Source organism: Metarhizium album (genome assembly GCF_000804445.1).
Source record: "Metarhizium album ARSEF 1941 chromosome Unknown scaffold_8, whole genome shotgun sequence".
Classification (NCBI taxonomy): domain Eukaryota; kingdom Fungi; phylum Ascomycota; class Sordariomycetes; order Hypocreales; family Clavicipitaceae; genus Metarhizium; species Metarhizium album.
Window position 1 is genome coordinate 419573 of NW_024467582.1, and position 21517 is coordinate 441089.

The 21517-nt window shown below is 54.4% G+C and overlaps 4 protein-coding genes across 4 annotated transcripts; 3 read left to right on the plus strand and 1 right to left on the minus strand.

Moving 5' to 3' along the window:
• Positions 1-5535: 5535 nt before the first annotated feature.
• Positions 5536-8352, plus strand: MAM_03919 (C2H2 transcription factor; the record flags this gene model as incomplete). Its single annotated transcript, XM_040822718.1, has 2 exons — positions 5536-6103; positions 6221-8352. 2 exons carry the CDS (start codon positions 5536-5538, stop codon positions 8350-8352), a joined length of 2700 nt encoding a protein of 899 aa, XP_040679224.1.
• Positions 8353-9241: 889 nt separating this feature from the next.
• MAM_03920 (uncharacterized protein) lies at positions 9242-9547 on the minus strand (the record flags this gene model as incomplete). The annotated part of the gene is made up of 2 exons (XM_040822719.1): positions 9242-9443; positions 9540-9547. 2 exons carry the CDS (start codon positions 9545-9547, stop codon positions 9242-9244), a joined length of 210 nt encoding a protein of 69 aa, XP_040679225.1.
• A 5885-nt stretch (positions 9548-15432) lies between these two features.
• On the plus strand, positions 15433-18142 carry MAM_03921 (DUF500 domain protein; the record flags this gene model as incomplete). Its single annotated transcript, XM_040822720.1, has 2 exons — positions 15433-15745; positions 15846-18142. The coding sequence occupies 2 exons, from the start codon at positions 15433-15435 to the stop codon at positions 18140-18142; spliced, it is 2610 nt and encodes an 869-aa protein (XP_040679226.1).
• Positions 18143-19131: 989 nt separating this feature from the next.
• MAM_03922 (actin-like protein arp9) lies at positions 19132-21509 on the plus strand (the record flags this gene model as incomplete). Its single annotated transcript, XM_040822721.1, has 3 exons — positions 19132-19387; positions 19486-21367; positions 21464-21509. 3 exons carry the CDS (start codon positions 19132-19134, stop codon positions 21507-21509), a joined length of 2184 nt encoding a protein of 727 aa, XP_040679227.1.
• Between the last annotated feature and the right edge of the window lie 8 nt (positions 21510-21517).

Here is a 21517-nt window from a genome sequence, read left to right on the forward strand (position 1 = left end):
TAGCAAAGAGTCATTGTTGCCAATGCCAAATAATAATGCCATGCCAGCGACAATGTGGGCAACCAAAAAAAAACAAAAAAAAAAAAAAGAGGCGAAATGTCTCCCCAGACGCCCTCTTCCTTTTCGACAAGGTCCTGGGAAGCTGGGCTGACCAATAGCATCCTCTGGTCATCGCCAGCCCACTCTCCGCCACCACAAAAAAGTGCGCCGTGCTTGACTCGTGGATCCTGGTCAATGTGTCCGTGTCTGGTCTTCTTCCTCCCTCTCCTGCACATCATCTCAGACCCCGTCGGTTCCGTTCCGTTGAGTGCCACTCAACAACCAGTTGTTGACGAGCACACATGGACATCCACAGACTCCAGGCCCCCTCCCAGCGCTTAATTGCGGTTCTGTTGGCTGGTTTGACGGAAGGAATTTGAGCAGCGGCAGCCCCAACCCCGAACGAGCGGCGCTTCCCGGATAACCGCGACAAACATCGCAGTCCCTGGATCGGGCAGTGGGTACGAGGATTGCCTGGTCAATGCCAAGACTTTGGCGGCACAATGTCCGCCACGAGGACAAGCAGAATTTGGCACCCCCTGGCTTGTGCCGTTGTTGGGGCTTGCTGTCAAGCCGAGACCGTTCACGATGCGGTGAGTTGGCGCAAACAAGGGATATCGTTGGTGGCTGCTGCAAAAGTATATCACCTGATGCGCGAGGCCGGAGCTAACAAGGAGTGCGCTTTGTCGGATCTGTTCCTTGACCCTCGGCGCGGTCTTGTACATCACATCCCGTCATGCCCAGGCAACGCCTAACAGAGAGAGAGAGTCATGTACGAGCCTCGGAGTACTCCGAACCGGAGAGTAAGAAAGAACTCGTATCCTTCTCCGTACCACCGGGACAAGCCTCGACGATTGCGCACACCATTGCGCGACCGGCCACTAGGAATTCTGCGGCACTGCATGCGTCGTCGTTTGCTGGATGGAACCCTTCTAGATAATACGACGTTGGTCAGTCCATTCGGCATTCATGGCACCGGCCAGGCTTCCCGGATGCGCAGGTGGAGGCCCAAAACCCACGACGGTCCGAAGAGGGGCCATTTCAACATGGCTTGAGGCGTTGGATTGCATATGCATCATGCTAGTACTTCTCTGTACGAAGTACATATAACAAGTCAGGAGTATTATCAATGCTACCGTATCCCAACGCGCACGCAATATCCTACCAAGAGTTTCGCTATGGTCCAGGAACGATGATGATGGACTGCTAACTCCAGGTCTGGCTTTGTCGTCGTGTACTAGCGCATGTTTGGCAAACCAATGGGAGTTTGCCGACTAAATCAAAGAGGCTGGAGGGCGGTCTACCTGAGCTAGTAGGACGATTCAGCTGAAACTACTGCTTGCTAGTGAGCGAGGGGGGGGGGGGTCAGCTTCCATAGTTGCCTGTTGTATGTATGTATGTATACCGAGCATCATCAGGAAATAGTCGTTCCGAATATGATTGCCGGCGAAAGCACGAAAGGAGACGCGAGACTGGCAGCAATTTCGACACAACGGATTTGGCATCTGACATCTGATGTAATATATATGTAACACTCGGTGCACTTGAGCCTCGATGTTGGCTTTGGAAATGAAAATAAAACATAAAAGCGAAGCAGTAATAACAACGATAACATTGAAAATAAAAAAAAAGGGCCAAGACCGCATTGAGACATGTACTATTGGTAAATATCCGAGTTTGGCAATCAAGCAATGCCCCACGGAACGAAGTGCCGCCTCCGACGCACGCCGAGGATGAAGCTGACGATGTTGAACCAGAAGGAACTTTGTCAGGAAGAAAAGCTCGGTCGCCGAGTAGGACAATAACCACGGATAGATGGCGAAGTCGGGCAAATGGATACTGAGGCCCCACGAGAGACCAAACGTGCATGGATTTGGGTTCTTTGGGCAGCATCCTTCCCTGGCCTGCTGCTGCATGGCGAGCCGGGTGGCGGAGAGGCCATGCAATATCCAGTTGCAAGCTTTGGTCGTACACCTGGCACTGACGTTATGTACAATATGTATGTAGTATGCTCGGCACGAAGTATCTATTTATGACTCTCTCTCTCTCTCTCTCTCTTTATTATTGTTATTATTTTTTTATTATTTTATTTTATATGCTGCTCTGTACCAGCTGTATTTGCCAGAGTTGTCGTGTGGTGGTGAGTGAAATTTTTGATAGTCACATGGAAACATACGTACATACTACTTGGTCGATATGATGCGTGCCTAGGTATATAGTTTATCCAAAAAAAAAACCTCAGAAAATTAAAAAAAAAAACAACCCCCAATTGTGACCAAACCAAGCCGTCACCAATGGCCCTGGCGTTTTGTCCTAGTGATGATATTCACCTCCCTGTATTAGCACGACACCCCCTCCCATCCTCGAGGGTTGAGGCGTCGGCGGCATTACCGCGACATCCTTGTTAATGCACCACTTGCGTGACATTCTTGACGACTGCTACAGCTATTGCGGTACGATACATACTTGCTCATTGCTGGGCAGAGCTGGAAGCGGTAGCGCCTGGTTTGGAGAGGGTAACTGTAGTAAAAGAGAACAACAGACTGCCATGTGTCCCTCGTTTTGGCGCCGGGGCCGTCATGATGTCCGGTCTGGACGCATTGAGGGGAAAAGGACGAATGATGCGTGCTAGTGTTGGTATTATACAGTCTCGTTTCGAACATTGAATGAGTCGAGCAGGTACATGCTTGCTGCGTGTTGACGCTACGCCACGCATGTACCACGAGGGCGTGAGGGAGGGAGGGAGGGAGTGAGTGAGTGAGTTTGACATGACTTGACCAAGTGAAAGAAACACGCAACTATTTGGATGTAGCCATGCCTGGGCAGGTACCTACCTTGGTGGACAAGTAAGTGCCTGCCCGCTCAGCCTGGCATGTGTCGAGCCGGTCGAGCCATCGCGTCAGTGGCAGACGCGCACAGAGGGCCTCCGACTCATGCGCATCGCGTGATTGGTGACCATGAGTAAGGCCTCATTTACTCCGTCCGTCCTTGCCAGGTACTCGCAATCGCCTGCCCGCTTTGACAGTCTGAGGCTTCGAGGTGCACGGCTCGTATTGACCAATGCGAGGAAACGCACCTGCGAGGTCTCAGGAGGTCTCGGACAGGTTGAACCCGGCCAAAGGGTGCCAAGCGCGAGGTGAGGGTTTAGACTAATGATGTATCATGTGAAATAGTCGACAGTGAGATGTTGGGCCAGACCAGATGGCATGGGGACGGAATGGATGCGAAGGAAGCTTTCTTCCTTTCTTTCTTCAGCCTACGTCTGCTTCCCGGCGTGAAAGCTGATTGGAGTGGCCGGCTTTTGTAGTCATCATCAAGTAGCACAAACAAGTTGAGCGTCAGCCGTCGAATATAGGATGAGGCGAACTTGTACAAAGTTTATTGTCGGAGCTGTCGTCATCCACAGGTCACCTGGTGGCCAGGGACGTGCTGCTGCTTGTCATGAGGGCAATCTCAGCCCACCGGCGGCTTGCGCCTTTGCGCGCGAGTTGAGGGCGGAACATGGGAAAGCAAAGGGGAAAAAAAATCACAGCGAGGGGCTTTATACAATGCTGGAACTTGACCAGATGCCTGCTTGTGGAAGGGGAATGTTCACTAATACGGAGGAAGCATTGATTCTAGCAAAGTTGCCCAATTCGCGTACGTGGCCATGTACCGTGCATGTGTCTGGTACGGAGCACACACACCATGCACCAGACATGTACATGTACTGTTGCAGGTACTTTTTGGCATTACTAGTACGGAGTACTCCGCGCTATTATGGCTACGGATTGCCGCAGGCGCACTGAGCTGGCTTCACATGGCTTCTCTATGATGTCTCGTCGCCTCGGGTGCTGACTGACAGTATTCACTGTCCACAGGCCCTGCCTGGTCCCTCGCCAACATTTGCACCGGAAGAGGCGACGCACCCGAAGCGCAACACGTCGAAATGCTCGGAATGTCTGAGTACCCAAGGCAGTCGACCTGGTTCCTGCCAGACATGGCGCTTGGATCCTACTGGAGAACTTGACAATACGCGGTATTGCAGTGTCGTAGAAGTCGAGGCACACCCAAGTCCCATGGGCCAGGTACCCGACGACGTTCTCCGTACCTGGTGAGCAGGGTACTTTGGCAGGCACGGCACCCAAGTGCCTCTCCACGTACCCAGACGCCGAGATACCTGACAGTCGGGCAGGTACCTATCCGGTACGTGTACGTGGGCAGGCAGGTGAGGTGAGGAGGAGTACTTGCTTTGCCAACGCGGTAACCGAGGGGCGACTTGTCGCTGCTGGTATCCGTTACAAGCCTCCCTGGTGTTTCCGCCGAGGCCTGGCGTCGGCGCCGGTCGCTCTACTCTCTACTCACACACCCTCTCTCTCGTGCTGGCGGTGCTCACGTCCCCCGTCCATCCTTGCCAACTTGTCGCTGTGCTGTCGTCTGCCTGCCCTCTTCCTCTCTTTCCCTCCCTCTTAATCCCTTTTCCCAAACTCTCCTCCTACATCTCTCCCTTGAAGGCAAACACGTTTGCGCACTCATCGTCGCGCAAGTAAAAACGCGCCTGTCTCCATTGCAATCGCATCGCGTCTGAATTTCCAAACGCGGATCCTGCGGGATATTGGCGCGACACGCAAACAGCAGCCGATAAAAAATACGCCTTCGTCTTTTTTTTTTCTGGACCCAGCACCACCCTTATCTGCTTGCGGTTCTTGAAAGGATCCACTTGCCACCATCGAACAAGCATCGCAACGGTTCCGCCGCAGTCCACCACACACCAGGCAGAATCAATCAGTCAATACCTCTACGTTGCTAGCAAATCTTTTTTTATTCCATACACGCCCACTAGGTTTTTTTTTTTTTTTTTTTTGTTTGTCCGCAAGTCACTTTGACCACATCGCTACACGCCTCCCACCATTCCGGCTTACCTATCCTCCTCACCCTCTGTCACGCGCAGCTTCGGTACCTGGCAGTTCTCTCTCTTGCGCCCTCGTCTCCCAGAGAGCTCAGGTCAGGGAAGAAGGGGAAAAAAATTAAAAAGGATTCAAGACCCATATCTCCACTCTGAACCCTCCCCCAAACATACCACACCTCTGAAGAGGGACTTGCTTCTCGAGCCCGAGCCTCATCCGCCTCAACGGAACGACGCCGTTTTGCCTACTGCCATCTTCGCGTGGGCCTCGCAGCGTCTTCTCCCACCTTGATCTTTCTCCATCTAGATTCGGATCTCTGTTCTTGAATCTCTCTCCACTTGAGGTCCTTTCGGCTGTTGCGTCAACCTCGAACCATCACCAGGCCCCTTCTTCAACCTCACGCCAACAGCGACGTGTCGACAACACCACCCACGTCTAGACACGCGTCTTGCACTGGAGTATGGACGGTTCTCCCTATCCGACTAATGGTATAAACGGGACTTCAGCGGCACAGACATATCCTTCTCCTACCGCGATCTCTCCGAACCAACTTCAGACGGGATCACCACTTCCTCAGACTTTGCCGCCTCTGCAGCCTCCAACCGCGGCAATGCAGCCCCTCTACGGTTCTCACCCGCATACCCCGCGTACGCCTGGCACGCCCAACACGCCCAACTCGGCCACGAACGTGCCTCCGTACCAGCAGACGTCGCAGCCTACTCAGCGACCTGGCGTCTACTCGATGGCCCAGAATCCTTATCCTCCTAACCAGGGATACGGCACATCTGCGCCAATGATGCCTCAGACTACCACAGCCGCGTCTCACCCGCAGCCCATCGCCCCGGCCCCCGCGGCTGGACGTGCACCTCCAGTTCTTCGTCCTATGCCTCCTGGAGGTATCATGGCCCAGCCTGGTGTCTCCTCTCCCTACGGGCCGGGATCGCTTATGCAACCCAATCCCGTTATGCACGAGGGAGAACAGCCGACTCATGTTGTCGGATCTCAGGGCCGCCGTGGAATCCTGCCCAGTGCGCCGGGCCGTCCTACCGCCCTAACTGCTGGAACTGGTGCGAAGAGCAACGTTATTCCTGTCAAAGACGCGGATGGCAAGTTCCCTTGTCCTCATTGCACCAAGACATACCTCCACGCGAAGCATTTGAAGCGCCACCTCCTTCGCCGTAAGTCGAACCCCGTCTCGGACACCTCCAACATGCCGCCGGCTCCATTCTCCCATGTCCTTGCCGCGTTTTGTTTTCCCTCTGCGCATTTCGCGCATGCTAACTCTGGTTCTCTAGATACTGGCGATCGCCCGTACATGTGTGTGCTTTGCCGTGATACGTTTTCTCGAAGTGACATTTTGAAGCGCCACTTCCAAAAGTGCTCCATTCGCCGTGGAAACCCCACAGGAGCCAGCCACCTGTCCCACCCGCAGGCACACGTTAAGAAGAATGCTCAGGCTCAGAAGGCTGCTGGCCTTGGCGCCGAGGGCGATTTGAACCACATCAATGGTTTGAATAACATGCCCGCTGATGGCATGGTTCATCCCTTCGGCATGGTTCCCGTATCTGACGGTATGAACAACATGGCTGGTGACCAGAGTCATCTGTCTCGTTCCAGCAGCGCCAACCAGGACCGGAATAACATGGCCCCCAGCATGGGAGCCCCCCAGCCCTATGGTGCTAATGTCTCTAACTCCATGAACAACCAGCAGATGCCTAGCTACAGCATGCCCCCGGGTCAGAACGGAATGCCCATGTATGGTGGATCTAACGGGAACCAACAATCTGGCCTCGATTGGTCTCAGATGTTCCAGGCTGGTGCGCATCAATCCCTCAACAACAATATCTTTCATCCTCCTAATCGTGGACAGACGCAGATCGCACCCAAAACCGGGCCTAATCACGATTCGGGGGCGACGGATTGCAGCTCCAGCGATCCCGTCCGCTACTCTATGTGGGGCATACCGACGAATATTCAAACCCCTTATTCTCAACTCTCTAACCAAATATTGAACTTCCTTTACCCTCCGAATGAGGCCATTGACCCAACCCTCACGGGCATGAACCTCTACTTCTCACCTGATAATACTAAAGATTTCGTCGACCAGTACACGCACTTCCACGAGCATGTTCCTATACTCCATCCCGCTACCTTTCGAGTGATGGAGGCACATCCTGGACTGGCGGCATGCATGTGCTGTATTGGCGCGTGTTACTCAAACCGGGTTGTGCTCTCAGACGTACAGGAAATGATGCGCGCGCTGTGGACTGCCATGGAGCGTGACTGTCGAACTTTGTCGCCGGAGACCCTGCACGATACAGACCTGGCGGAAGTCAACAAGTCTTCTATTGAAGAGCTTCAAGCCGTGCTACTGACTAGTGTGCTTCATTTTGGCAGCGGGACGTCGCAACAGAGGCATCGAGCTCTAAAAATCTCCCCCTTGATCGCTGCGCAGGCTCGTCGTCTGGGTTTGCTAGGCGTCTCTGGTGATCCGTCGGTTTACTCTGCGCTTCATCATCCCCAAGTTGATGATGATCTGTATCACTTGAACGCTGATGAATTTGACTGGCTAGCCTGGACTGAACAAGAGCGGCGCGTTCGACTCATGCATGCTATCTTTGCGCAAGATGCTTTCCTGGCACTTTTCTTCAACATCCCTGCCCAGTTCGATCCGGCCGAGGTTCATCTGCCTCTACCTTGTGACGATGCAGCGTGGACCGCTTCTGGCGCCGCCGATTGTGCCTCGGCTCTAGGCCTGAGTGGAGAGGAGTTGGCTCAGAAAGTCAACTCACATGGGAATCGTCGAGCTGCGCAGCCAGAGTTGCGCTTGGCTCGTCAGGTTCTGCTCGATAGTGGCTGGCAAATCAAGTCTGGATGTACGAATCATCTCGGCAAGACAGTATTGGGAACAATTATGATTGCTACAATCCGGCTTTCGCAGAAGGTTGGCAGTCTGAACTACCCTCGTACTGGGGATGTGCCTCCTTCTCTTGGCTGGATAGTGCCATACGAAGGGTCATCTCAGTCAAAAAACTCCACAGCATCCGATGAAGTACACCACGACATGGATCCTGGCACGTTCGCCGTGCTCTTTTCTGCGCTAGATAAGCTACAGAAAATTTGGGATGATGATTTGTCAGTTCAGGAAGCAGCCCGCCAAACCAGCACCACGGTGTCTCACCAAGGCACGCTCCTGCTGTCAATAGCTCGGCATATCTTACGGAACCCTAGTTTTGCCAGTCTGGAGGCGGAAAATGAAGACCAGTATGTGGCATCGTACAAAGCATTGAAGCGTATCAGCGCGTTCCTATCAGCAAAGCAAGCCGACCCGGAGAAGTCGGACGTCGTACAGGAAGCCACGACACCCGGCGAAAAAGAATACATTTTGAACTTGGCACGAATATTCCGACCCTTACCCGTCCCCTGAGTCGGACAATCCTGGATCCGCTTAATGGCGACAGCTTAAATCCTGGGCACATGGTTGTCATTGGAGGCAGTATGATATGACTCAACTAAAAGCATTTCAGGGTGGTGGTTGCATTTGGAGGCGTTGAATTCCGTTGTTTCTCTCCTCCCCTATCTCTCCCTTCATTTCATGGTTTATCGTTTGTGGGATTTTTTGTTGTCTTGCATCTGAGTGGGACGTGAACGTTTGGGTTTGCGTCGGCCTCCATGGACATGGTTGTACGCCTGCCTTTGGACGCCAATACCACTGGCGGCACGCGGTTCTGCAAGCTGCATCTTCTCATGGCTTTTTTTTTTCCCCATGCTTTTTTCTCGCGTTTTGCAAGGATAGACTGAGGTATGGGAGTTGTTACTGCATTACTTAGACTTCGATCAAGATAGAAAGGGCGGTCGGTCGGCTTCTGTGGTTTTCCGGCGGGCTATGACGACTTTTATGGCCTGGACTGATCAATGATGTTTTCGCTGCGCTATGTCCGGTAGTTTGTGCGCTGGTATATGGTGGCAGGTTGCACGAAGGGCAGTTCGGATGTAGAAAAATCGTGATTGTTTTGCTTATTGCAATACGTTTGTGTGGCAGAAAGACGCAATGATATGGATTGTGACGATATTTTTGGCGCAACATCGACGAGGGTGTCAATGAATGTGGATTGACGGGCCTGTCTTTGCCGTGCTTGCCTAACACGTTTGTTCCCAAATACATGATGAAGATGTTGAATCGCATATGAAGGGGAAGATGATGATGTGTCGGTAGTCAGCTACTTGTCGGCGCGCCGATTGGAGCAGTGAAGTGTCGCCTGCTGGGCTCCTGATTCAACTCCGAGATGTACGACATTCTGGTCGAGAAAGATTGTTTATTGCTGCTTGCCAACATTTGGCTTATCAACAGCCGTCACCTTGGGGGCCCACTTCCACAGCTCCTCCTGATCCTTTTGCGATGGCGTGTAGCCAAACTTTTCTTCGGCCCGGTCGGAGAGATGGAGGCCGACGACGCTCCAGACTATGAGGCCGATGCCCACGCCGGCCCGCGTCTTGGGCGACAGGTTCTTGTATGCTCTGCGGCAGGGTTAGTGTTAGTTCGTCCCGCTTCGGCTGGCTGACGCTGCGGAGGACGATGCAGCCGTCTGTGAGGCGGCGCGGTCGACGACGTACTTGAGCATTGTTGCGGGATGGAACGGAAACGCGACGGCGACTTGCTCGGGTGCTGGAGAGGCTTCAACACATGGTCTTGCGGCGGTCAGCGGGAGGCGGGGATGCGAATGACCGGAGCGGAATTGGGGCCTGTGGCGAGGCGTCGGGTCCGATGGCGCGCGGGGGCCGATTTCTGATTTCTGGGACGACGTGAGGACTGGACGGATGAATCCATCCGAAGCGTTGATGAGGGTTTTGAGGCGGGCGGTGGTTTGGACTTGAGGCTAGGAAAGTGGGTCTCCAACTGGGTTGGCTGACGGGTGGGTGCAATCATCACTCGTGGTGACGAGAGAACCTTCTTCTTTTGCATAAGTATGTATGGTGTATGCCCCGCCCACCCATCGCGGACTGCAGCTCGTGAGAGCGGCGTCGGATGGGAGGGACTGCTTCTTTGTCATCGTGACCCGTGATTACTGGGGCTGACCAAGATTGCTCTTGTTTGTGCTAGAGCGTCGCGTTGATCTTGGGGATGAGCGAACCGTGTCAGTCCATTGTGTACGCTGGCCGTTACACATCGCCTACTTGGTCACCTCGACGTGGAAGACTGCGGATGCCTCTGTCCCGCGAGCCGCCCGCCCGACATCACTGCGTCACATTCGCCTTTGCCCGGCTGGATTTGGCCGCGTCCTCGGGGGAAACACGTCGACGTGGACCATCTCTCCGTGCGGATAGTGAGGCGTGTAGGTCGTTCGCTCCGCAGATGTGTCGATTCGGATGGCTTGAGCGGCCGTGTTTGAAATACAGGATGCGGGTGATGCGAGGCCTTGTGGAGGGCGAGGACGGCACTGGTGGCGCTGGGTCTGGGACCGATTCCTATGCATGGACCGAACGGGCAGCTCTGTCCTGTCGGCGGGCCGCAACTTGAAAAGCGTTCCCGTGCAGACGATTATCTGACAATCGCCGAGGTTCCGTCTAGATGCGATTCTTTGATGGTCTCACGGCGCCTTGGCCCGGTTTGGGATGGAAAACCAGAGTCACCCATCGAGGCAGAGTTGGCCGCAATGCTTGGTCAGACGAGAGTGGAATAGTTGTGGTTGGAGTACCTCTTTTGGGCTCAGGGCTCCTTCTCGTACGTCTTTTCTAGAAGGCATATACATTTTCGTAACTGGAGGCACTGCAAATACTTGGGCCCGAAAATCGGATTGCAAAAGCTAGCAACGTTTCTGGCACGACATGCTCGCACATTGAAAAAGCTGCACCTGGTGGACATGAAGGTGATGCCGCGTTCGAAAGGGACTGACAGTTACAGCAATCGGCAAGCTGTTCAGGCAGAGGACGGATTTATCAGAATAGAGCCGAGCTGGACTTGATATCGCTGCAGCGTCCACTAGACGTCAATGTGCGGAGATCTCTTCGCCTCGACACCCAAGGGACCTGGAAGCTAGAACAAGTGAAAGCAGCAGGGGCGTTTCCTAGATCCCGTGAGCAGCGCAAAGCGCTGGCTTTGCCACGACACTCTCTGTGACGGGACGGGATGGTACTGACACCTGCTCAGCCGACGGCGAGGTTTCTGTGATACACTGCAAAGGAGACTCCCGATGCCGAGGCCTCACATCGCCAGCCAGTGCTGACTGGACCGACTCATATTAGAGCCCATACCATGACTGCAAAGGCCCTCGGTCCCAGAGAAGCATCCGCCTGGACAGCAGAATCCTCCAAAACAGAGGAAATCACCCTTTCATTTCTTTATGCACCCGGGGGGAGGGGATGGACTCATTGCGGCGTCTATATCGAGCATCTCACTGCCTCCAGCCACTCTTGGCCCCAGCAAAACGCGGTATACCTCTACATGTGCCTGGAAGAGACTAAGACAAGATGCGACAAGTCAGCTTTTCCTATAAACTCGGCGAGATGTAGCCGCCATACTTGAACAAACCGCGTCACACGAGTTCCATGTCTCGCTTTCATCTGAAAGAGAGCAAGCTGTCTTGTCCAATTGTACGCGCAGGACATACAGCTGACACTTGTCAAGAAATTAAGAATTAGCCACGCAATAATAGTCCTCAGCTTGTCTTACAATAGGCGAAGATCACACCCAGATATTCGTTATGATGCACTCCGAAACTACATCTCAAGCACGATTACTCCGTACAGCATTTGAGTGGAATGGAATGGGCAAGTTACTTGGAGTAAAAATGACCCTCAACAACGGCCAGGAGGCGGCGGATAGCCTGTGAGGCGCCCCAACGATAATCTGTGCTCATTCTTACCGGCAGGGCCAAGTTGTCGCACATTGGTATATCCCAGTAACTAGAGGACGATTTGGGCTGGCTTGCTTCCTGCCGCCACATATTGACGGCCACGTGTGCGCAGACGAGAAGAATAAGTCAAGGGTCCATTCACGAGTCACAGTAGCGCAGGGTCAATCATCGACTCAGCAGTATTCTGGTATGTGAGCGTTAATTATGTTCCCAGCGACATTCCTCGTACCAAGAGGAATCCTGAAGATAAAATCGCTTGATGCCGCGGCATGTGGTAAGACAATGCACTTCGCAACGCAACCGAGGTACCACTCGGTAGCTAGTTGAGGAGACTATGCGAGAAGAGACTGTTTCCGACATCGCCAGTATTACTCCTCCGTCTTGATAGACGAAGGGTTTTCCGTATGGAAGATGTTAGTAATCGGTATGCCGAAGTTCGCGGCGTTAAGATGACCTGAAGCCAAGCGGAGCTACTACCAACGACCCCTGTGGCGGAAGTCCCAAACAATCAATCAATCAATACCTGGCGAGCTAGGCCCGGAGTAGTATGTATGTAACTTCTACTAGTCAGTAACCGAGTCCAATGGCGTGTTGAAAAGGTAACAAGCTCCGAATCGGTTTCTGGTAACCAACTCATAGCCAATCTACCGTTTCGCGTGACCAGCGCCATGAGCGCTCCCCGTAATCCGGAATACGGGGAGGACGAGACCAGCGGCTCGTGCTTTACCGCTGAGTTATCTGAGATTTCGCAGTAAGAGTGTCTGCCTCTGGGTGCGGATATCAACCAACAGCGAATACATGAATGCGTTCCAGAGCTTGGACACGGACCGACAATTGACTTGGCAGATTGGCACTTTGTTGGACAGGGGGACGCGGCCGGGACCTTTCGTGACACTACGGAGTAGTACCATCCAACCGGGGCGCTGAGACGAGCGGCGGCTGGAATTCCGAACAAAGGGCGAAAATGCCAGTTCTCGCATGTTCGTGATGACGTGAATGGGCAGATGACGATGTGAATGGGCAGATGACGATCCACCCCAGGCTGAATTCTTGTCAGCAATGTGTCGTGTGGAAGAAGAATGCTCGGTTGCACCTAGGGCAAGAGGTAATGCGTCATTGTGCGGTCAATTCGATGCATAAAGTGCCCGGTACCTCCCTCGCCTGGGTAGGTCCGGCAGCAAGCTGGTACACAGTACTCACCAGACGCAACCTTGCGCGCGGTAACCGTGCAGTCATGTCATGCCCATGCCGACCGTATGTACTCCGTACACGGAGACAAAAGAATGCACGACACATGGTGCTTGTCGTTCCCGTACGCAAGCCCGGACAGCCGGGACATAATGCATGTGCGTTGGGCGGCCGGAAGACGCTTTTGGAACCTGGTGGTTGGAGGGTGTTTGAGGTTGAGCATGATAACGGTATCATCACGAATACTACTACGGACCACTAAGTCAGCATGTTGTCGTAGCGGTGGCACGTACTCGGTAGATGAGAAGTAAAGCACCAGTCCGACACCGAGTCTAATGAGTTGCCCGAACATTGGGCCTGTAATAACTGCGGCCAGTCTCAATTACCAGTGCCACTCCGTACGCGTACGCGGCCGCGGAGACGGAACGGACTGCTGATCGAGTGGCCGCGTGTGTCTCACCTAGGGCTTTGTTGTAACTTGTGTCGTTCTTGGGCCACCAGACGCTTCAGCAACTGCAACAAATGTGGCCAAATATCTCATTCCACGGCCATGATGCCCAATCCAATTGCCTGGCATCATGTACTGCGAGAAAGCTGGGGTCGGGTCCCTGCAAGTAATTTTACCACAGTCGTGTGTGCTCCGTACCGGATGTATGATGAATGAGTTCGAATGTGCTTGTCTGTCTGTCTGTATTCGATGCAGGGAGCTTGGGTGCGCAGAACCAGGGAATTGACAGCGATCATGTTAGCTGTGCAAATTTACTGGACCAAGCTCCACGGCTCCATCTTTCACGTCAGGGTTCGATGTTGTGAGAGGGTCGGTGTCTGATTGCCAGACCCTGTCGTTTGAATTTGAGGCAGACCACACACAAGTCATTAGAAGAAGGATTACGGAGTAAATCGGTGGAAAGACGGAAACAGACGCAATCTTGATGATGCAGTTGGCAATGTCCTTTTCTTATCCGTGGACGGCATCTGAAATCTGGCGTCGAGTTGATGAGGAAGGCATGACGCAAGAAATGTCTCAACAATAAGGAAGGTACCAGACGCGTTGGCCAGGCCAGGCGCCTACTTAGTATCGAGGCACGCAAGTTTTGTAAGACCTTGAGCTGCATCAGCGAGTATGAAGTACCTGGGGAACCAACACAACCAAATCGAACCCACGCGCGCGGTGGACGACTCTACCTTGCCTGTCTTGTGGATGGAGTGTGCCTAGTAATGCGAGTATTCTTCCATTGACTAAAGTATCGACTGGCTGCCGTGCTGGCAATCCGAAGGGAGTGTGTGTGCCGCCGCATGCAATAGGTGTTCAAGGCGCGCCTGGCAAAGTGCAAAATGCCAAGTGGACCGCCCCCTACCCCCACCCCCGCTCCTGGCGCTGCACAGATCGCCGTCGCCTGTGGCACACCCCTACCATAGCATCTCTGGTTTTAGTGGGCTGCTGAACAAACTAGGCGCTTCAGTTTTGTTTGGACACAGGAGCTTGCGCTTGCAGCTTCGGGTGTCGAAATCTGGTTCCAAGTCAGATGGCCGCATGCTGATTGGCCCAGTAGAAATTGATACGTCGCCGGGATCGCAACCCGGGGGAAGAGGGGGGGGACCTACCTGGTACCTAGGCAAGTTGGCAGGTACTACTCACCTGGGTAGTGCTTGCGTTCAATGGTGCTCAATGTCGCCTTGCTGGCGTGTTCAGTCGTAGGAGTAGCATTTCTAGTCACTTTTACCAAGGAAGAGAAGAAGGCAAAGGAAAAAGCTTCATTTGGGCCATGCCGCGTTATGGAGTACTGTCCCCGAAATAGCACCATCAACTTGACCAGATCCCTGAATGACGGGCTGAGATGCGGTGGCTGTACATATGGCCTGGTGAAACCGTAAAAAGTGCATGCCCTTGCAACTACTAGCGGGTACAATATACAGTACTCAAACTTAGAACCTCGAGGGCCCACAGTGATCCATCAATGCGAGAACCCGCTGATTAAACTGCCTGAGCATTGAGCAAGGCCCAGGGTGCCGCCGCCCCGCCAGGCTCTCGAGCAGCACCAGCAGCACCAGCAGCGCGAGCAGCACGCAGCGCTGAGCGAGCGATCCCCAGTGAACGAACCTGTCCAGTCCAGTCAGTCAGTCTGGTTTAGTTGGTGGCACCTCTCCGTTCTGCTGTAGTTATTGCGCCGTCCTCCTTGCATCAATACTTGGGTACTTGGGTACTTGGGCGCTTGGGTCATGAGTTTCCACCTGCGACAATACAATACTCGATACCTCTGCCTCTGTCCACCGGGCAGTACCCTCATAATATCCTCCTCCCCTCCCTCACCGTCCCATCGTCGACTTGGGCGCCATCTCTGCTCACCAGGCTGCGTTGCTGGGCCCCCTCGCTTCGACTCTTGATTTTCATCCTCTCTGTCGGCTCATCGCCTGAGCGACGACGGTGACGACAGAGAGGCGGCCTCGTCGCCCCTCAGCCCAATATGCAGCGCATGTCATCGTTTCTGCCCTCGTGGGATAAGCGACACTCGAGCTCCAACTCTGCCGCTCCCTCTGCCTCTGCCTCTGCCTCTACCGCCGCCTCTGCCCCTGCCACCCCGAAACCAAGCGGAATATTCGGCTGGGCTGGCCGCAATAGAAATTCCAACAATGCCTCTAATTCCTTGGTCGCCAAGCATCTCGCCCGGATCAATGTTGCCGCTGCCAATGGCGGCAGGGTCCAACGCGAGGCCTTCTGGCCCTCAACACTCGACATGGAGTGTCTCAAGGCAGCCCGCATTTTAAAGTCTTTCTGTGGTGCGTTGGAGTCCGGGGGCTTTCTTCTCTTGAATCCGTCTTTTCTTTGCCTTGCTGTTGGCCATTCCATGCAGTTTGCTAACTTGGTGACGATGAACAGCCGACGGCTATCTTGCTCCTATAGATGGCGACACGCCGGCGCGTGCATCAATCTCGGAGCTTCACTCACCCGTCAAAATCACCAAAAAGATACCCAAGCGCGTCATACAAAACGCCGCGGGCATCGCAGTCTTCACATGCATGAGGAGTGGCCTGTGGATGACTGGCTCCGGTGGTTCCGGCATTCTCATTGCCAGGAAATCCGACGGGACATGGTCGCCGCCTTCGGGTATTATGCTTCACACGCCGACGCTCAGTTTTATAATCGGTGTCGACGTCTACGATTGTGTTCTCGTTGTGACCCATCCCTCTGCGCTGGAGTCGATCACCCGGCCCCGTGTTACTCTGGGAGAAGACGTCACGTTGTGCAACGGACCCTCAGTTGCCATGGATTCCGACCATGCCAACTTCAACTGGAAGGACCTCGATAATACAGTTTTAGCGTACATGAAAGCTCGTGGCCAACATCAAGCTGTGAATCTGCAGGGCTGCATTCTCACAGAACGCGGCAATGAGAACGAGCGCTTCTATGGCGTCGACGTAACCCAGATGGACATTCTTGCCGGCAATGTTGCACGCCATGTTGAGGAAACCAGGCCTTTGTTCGAAGTCATCAAGATGGCTGAAGGCCGGACTGACTATGACAATGCAGTTGTTGACCAAACTGCTATCGAGCCTGCCCCTGGTGATGCAGTCATTGCCACTCCCAAGTCTACACCGGCGTCTCCACGCTCGGCCTTTGGAATACCAAAACCCGATGACCCCGATCCGTATGGTGTCCTTGCTTTGGAAATGGCTGGTCTTGAGATTCGCGAGGCTGGCACCCGTGTACGACCCGCAAGCAACCAATTTGAAATCAACTCCAACTCTCGCAGCCCAACGCTCTCCAAGTTCGGAAGACAGAGCATCGACACGTTTGTCAGCAAGAGCAATCGAGCCAGCGTCATGTCTGCCCGCACCGTCAAGAGTCAGATGACGGATGCTGGAACGCAAACTGGTGGCAATACAGCAGAAACCACACCGAGCCCGGGCCAAAGCGAGAATGGTCATGAGGGCGCCGCTATTGACCGCATCCCAGAAGTTAGGGAGGATGACGAGGTCGACTACACCGCTGTTGATTTCACACCATTGAGACACCTCAGTCAGGCACACTCGATTGACCTGGTCCTTCCTGATGGAGAGCCGGCGGTCCCCCCACGAAATAGGCTTCGGGCCTCTGCACCGTTGTCCTGCAGCAATCGAGATACTGAGAAGCCAGTCAAAGGGTCAATCGAAGAGGAGAATAATCAGATGGAGGACGAGGAGGACGAACTGGAATACGACACCAACGATGCTGATGACGAAGATGATTTGGAGGATTCCGATGAAGAGCCCGTTGTCTTTGAGGTTGCCCAGGTGCAACCTACCAGAACTAGGGCGGTGGCCTCGCGCATGATCCAAGCAAAAGGCAGCGTGGTGACGATTCCCAAGCGAATTCCTCCTCCGCTGCCCACCCGGAGCCCAGCGAGAAACTCTAGATGCAAGGAAAGCGACAATGGTACGGAGGGTGGCACAGCCCGGAGCCCTCTGCGCCAGGCATTCAGCGAAGGCGACTTGCGTGGCGGAGAGGATGCCCCAGACGGCCAATCTCAGCCAAGTCCGGCACGCATTGTATCGAGCAAGTCGGCCGATCTCGGGCGGACTCATAGCAACAACATGGACAATATGGCATCAAAAGAGGTTGACAGAGAACAAAGACCGGCGCGTGAGCATCGGGCGGATGAGGGTAGCAGAGCGACACCATCCATGGGTCATGTGATGATGCCGGGCAGCCTTCCCGCTGATGACACAGATGAAGAAGCCAAGAAGACCAATGGTGCGGATTCGGCTGAGGAAGTCATCTCCAATAATACCATCACACCAGAAAACGTCCCACTTCCTGAAGACGGAGACGTTGACGGCTTTACAAGTTCCAAGCCCGAGGAGGCCGAATCAGACTATGCGTCCATTGAAGAGCGCGCGACGGAAGATGACGAGTCCATCAAAACCCCTACTGACAACTCGGACTCCACTACGAGCAAGAAGTACACCTCCTCCATCTACACTGGTATGAACGAGGATCGTTGGAGTATTGATCAGTCGTCTTTAACGACTCCTATTTCCGAACGACCGTTGTCAGTGACGGAGTATTCAACTGAAGAAGACGCACCCAAGAAAACTGCGAGACAGGTGCAATTGCAAGACGAAAAGCCTCCGAAATGTCGGACAGCCCAAAAGCCGGATTTGGCCGCGTCGGCCATCACTATTTCATCCAGCTAAAGAAGAAAAAAGAGCGAGGTATACAACGCCATGAAGTTATGAAGCATCACTATCAGGAAAGAATAGGGAGAGGGCACTGGGAGGGCGGGAAAAATCTCTCATTGATGATTTCAGTCTACAATACTTGACGAACTATTTGACGACACTTTGCAAAAAGCAGACCGGTTCACCTTTCATATCGACAAAAACTTGGCAGGGCACAGTGTGTACATTATTTGCGGGGACGCCTTTGAGTGTCTCTGTGACTTGCTGTTACAGTTTAGGAGAAGGCGTTTGGATCACTTCTGCTTGGCGTCGATTACCGGGGGGTTTACGTTGGGGGGCCTTTGGGCTGCGATTTATGGCGTTTTTTGAGCTTTGTGCATTCCTTTCTTGTGCAGAGTTGAGGGAATTTGTAAGTCAAATGGATGAGCGATATGTCCGGCCGCCTGACGGGTAGGGAATGGAATCCGGCCTGGGGGAGTTTTTACTAGGTGGCTATAATTAGAGATATAATGTGGTATCTATCCAACACCAAACGACGTGTCTTGGAATTGTATCTTGGTGACAACTCGATTTGCGTAGTGGAGACGAAGAAGTCGTCTAATCTTCGTAGCGTCTAGCTGGCACTGCTGAAGGGATCCCAAAGAAGACTTCACATCCATGGCTAAAATGTAGTCTGAATTCGACGTCAACATCGTCCACTGACTGACTGAGCTGAGCCAGGCCACTACAAAAACCCAGCACCGCCACACAAAACGTACCAGCCACAAGCAGCCACAAGCGCGCAGAGACTCCAAGCCTCGTTGCCAACAGCTGCGGCTCCGTCGCTCATTCATGGCTTCATGTGTTGATAACTGCATCCCTCGCGACAACGCTTGGCGCGCATTCTCGACAACGCATCGCAACGTCCCACCGGTCGCAACGGCTGAGGCTACCACCACCTCCTTCATCCAGAACGCCGGCACGCGACTTGGCGGAAACGGAGGGGTACCCCGCTGCCCAACAAAATGTCGAGCTCACAAGCTAAATGGCGCGAGGAGCAGATACTGATTCTCTGCCCCGGCAGCAGGACAACCATGGCGCAGCTGGGATGTGCCGAACTGACCCCTCCGATGCACCGTATTCCCACGAGGATGTTTAAAGACGGAGACGAGTGGCGGCCGTACTATTCCTTTCAGCGCACAAAGGTTGTGAATGGCGTCGAGCAGGAGGAGTGGGTGGAGGATGTCGACGAGGACAAGGGCGCCACGTATCCAATTCAAGGTATGCCGAGATGCTCGAGTCATTAGACGATTCTTTGCCGATGCAGGGGAGCGGAAAATGGAGAGAAGGCCAACTAACAATGCTCGACTCGAAACAAGGGGGACGTATCGTCCACATGGATGCCTTCCTCGCCTTCCTCGACCATGTCCACAGCTTGCTCACGACGACCTACCACAACACTCCCATCTTGCTAATGGCTTCTCCTCAATGGACTCGACCCGATTGCGAAGCCATCACTCAGTACATATTCGAGAAGACGCGGACGCCTGCGCTGTGCATGATTCACAGCGGCATCGCGACGCAGTACGGTCTCAAGTGGCCAAACATGACCGTGATTGACATTGGCTTCGAAAAGGTTGATGTGACGGCAATCCATGACGGACGAGTCGTCAATCACACCGATGTGGGATCATCGCGTACCGACAGCCCCATTAGCGGCGGCGAAGTCTTCACGCGACGATTGATGAAGCTGCTGAGAGACAAGAGCTTCACCCACGACATGGCCGAGCAGCTGAAGAAAAGCGCAATCTGCGAGGTCCTACCTTATGCTGCTAACGAGTCGGGACTCGCGCAACTGCCCGAGGATGCCGGGCCTGCTGGAGCACCGCCCGGTGCCTCGGCATCCGCCGCGATACCAGGAGCAGATGCAAGCAAAGCTGATACGAGCAAAGCTGCGGAGCCTGCCAGACCTTCTGCTGTCACTGGCGGCGGAGATGACGGTGAAAACGAAGACTCGAACAACAACAGCAGCAGCAGCAGCAACAACAACAACAACCACCGCAACAACGACAACAACGACAACAACAACGACAACGACAACACCAACACCAACACCAACACCAACAACAACAACAACGGCGACGATGATGGTGTCCTGGATGTCGCGGCCATTGTCACGAGCGGCCAAACCAAGGAGTTCCTTGCCAAAAAGGAGAAGGAGAAGGGAAAGCCCGGCCGGAAACCAAAGGCTCAAGATGCCGATGCCGCGCCCGCCAAGCCAGCTCGACTCCCCAATTCCAAGAGGAGGGTCAATACCTTCTTTTATGAGGAGGTGACCCAGGAGCTGGTGCCGCCCGAACCCAACCAGAACGGTACAAACGGCGCAACGGAGACACCAGGTGATAATCCCGCTCCAGAACATCAGCCTCCCAGGCACGGTGAATCCATCCCTGGCCGTGCAGATGGCGCCGCACCCAACCCCAGTGGCGGAGGAGCTGAAGCCAAACCGGAACAAGTCACCGGCGACGCCGCCTTGCCCGCGGCGCTTCCGGCGTCGGCAACTGGAGAGCCCAGGCCCGACGCGACTCAACCAGACCACGCCGTCTCCGACACGCCCGAGTACCGGCCCAAGCGTGTCCGTCGCGACATCGAAGTCGGCCTCGAGCGATTCACCTTTGCGGACCGCCACGAGATTGACCGCATCGTCACCGCCATCTACCGCACAATCCAGGGCATCGACGACATGTACATGCGGCCCCAGTGCTGGGACAACCTCGTCTTTGTCGGCAACGGGTCCCGCCTCCGTGGCCTCCGAGAGAACATCCTCCAAACCCTCCACGCTCGCCATCTCATCTCCCCCTCCACCGCCACCATGTTCACCTCGGAGCTGCCCTCCAACATGGCCACGCCCTCGGGCACCGGGTCCCAGACGCCCACGGGCTCCTTCACCGGCGTCCCACACCAGCTGTCCGCGAGCGGCGTGAACCCCCTCCTCCAAGCCGCCACCACGGCCAGCACTCTGGGCGTGGGCTCCGACGCCGCCGGCCCCGCGGCCCATCACTTCCACAGCCAGACGCCCACGAGCATCAAGACGGCCAATCTGCCGGGATACTTGACCGAGTGGACAAGGAACGGCTTCGAGGAGGCCATGTTTCTCGGCGCCCAGGTCGCTGCGCGCATCGCCTTCAGCCTGCACTCCAACATGGATGCCCAGAGCGTCGAGGCCCAGCGCCTGATGAGCCTCAGCAGAGTCGACTACAAGTATGTGCTACCCCTTTCCAGTCCGCTGTTCCTCCTCTCCCATGCTGTTCCTCTGCTCCATTTCGCGGCGTGTACTTGTTACTGATGGTCGTGTAGCGAGCTCGGTCCCAAGGGTATTCGTACGCACTCTATGCTGAGCTAGGCTTGATT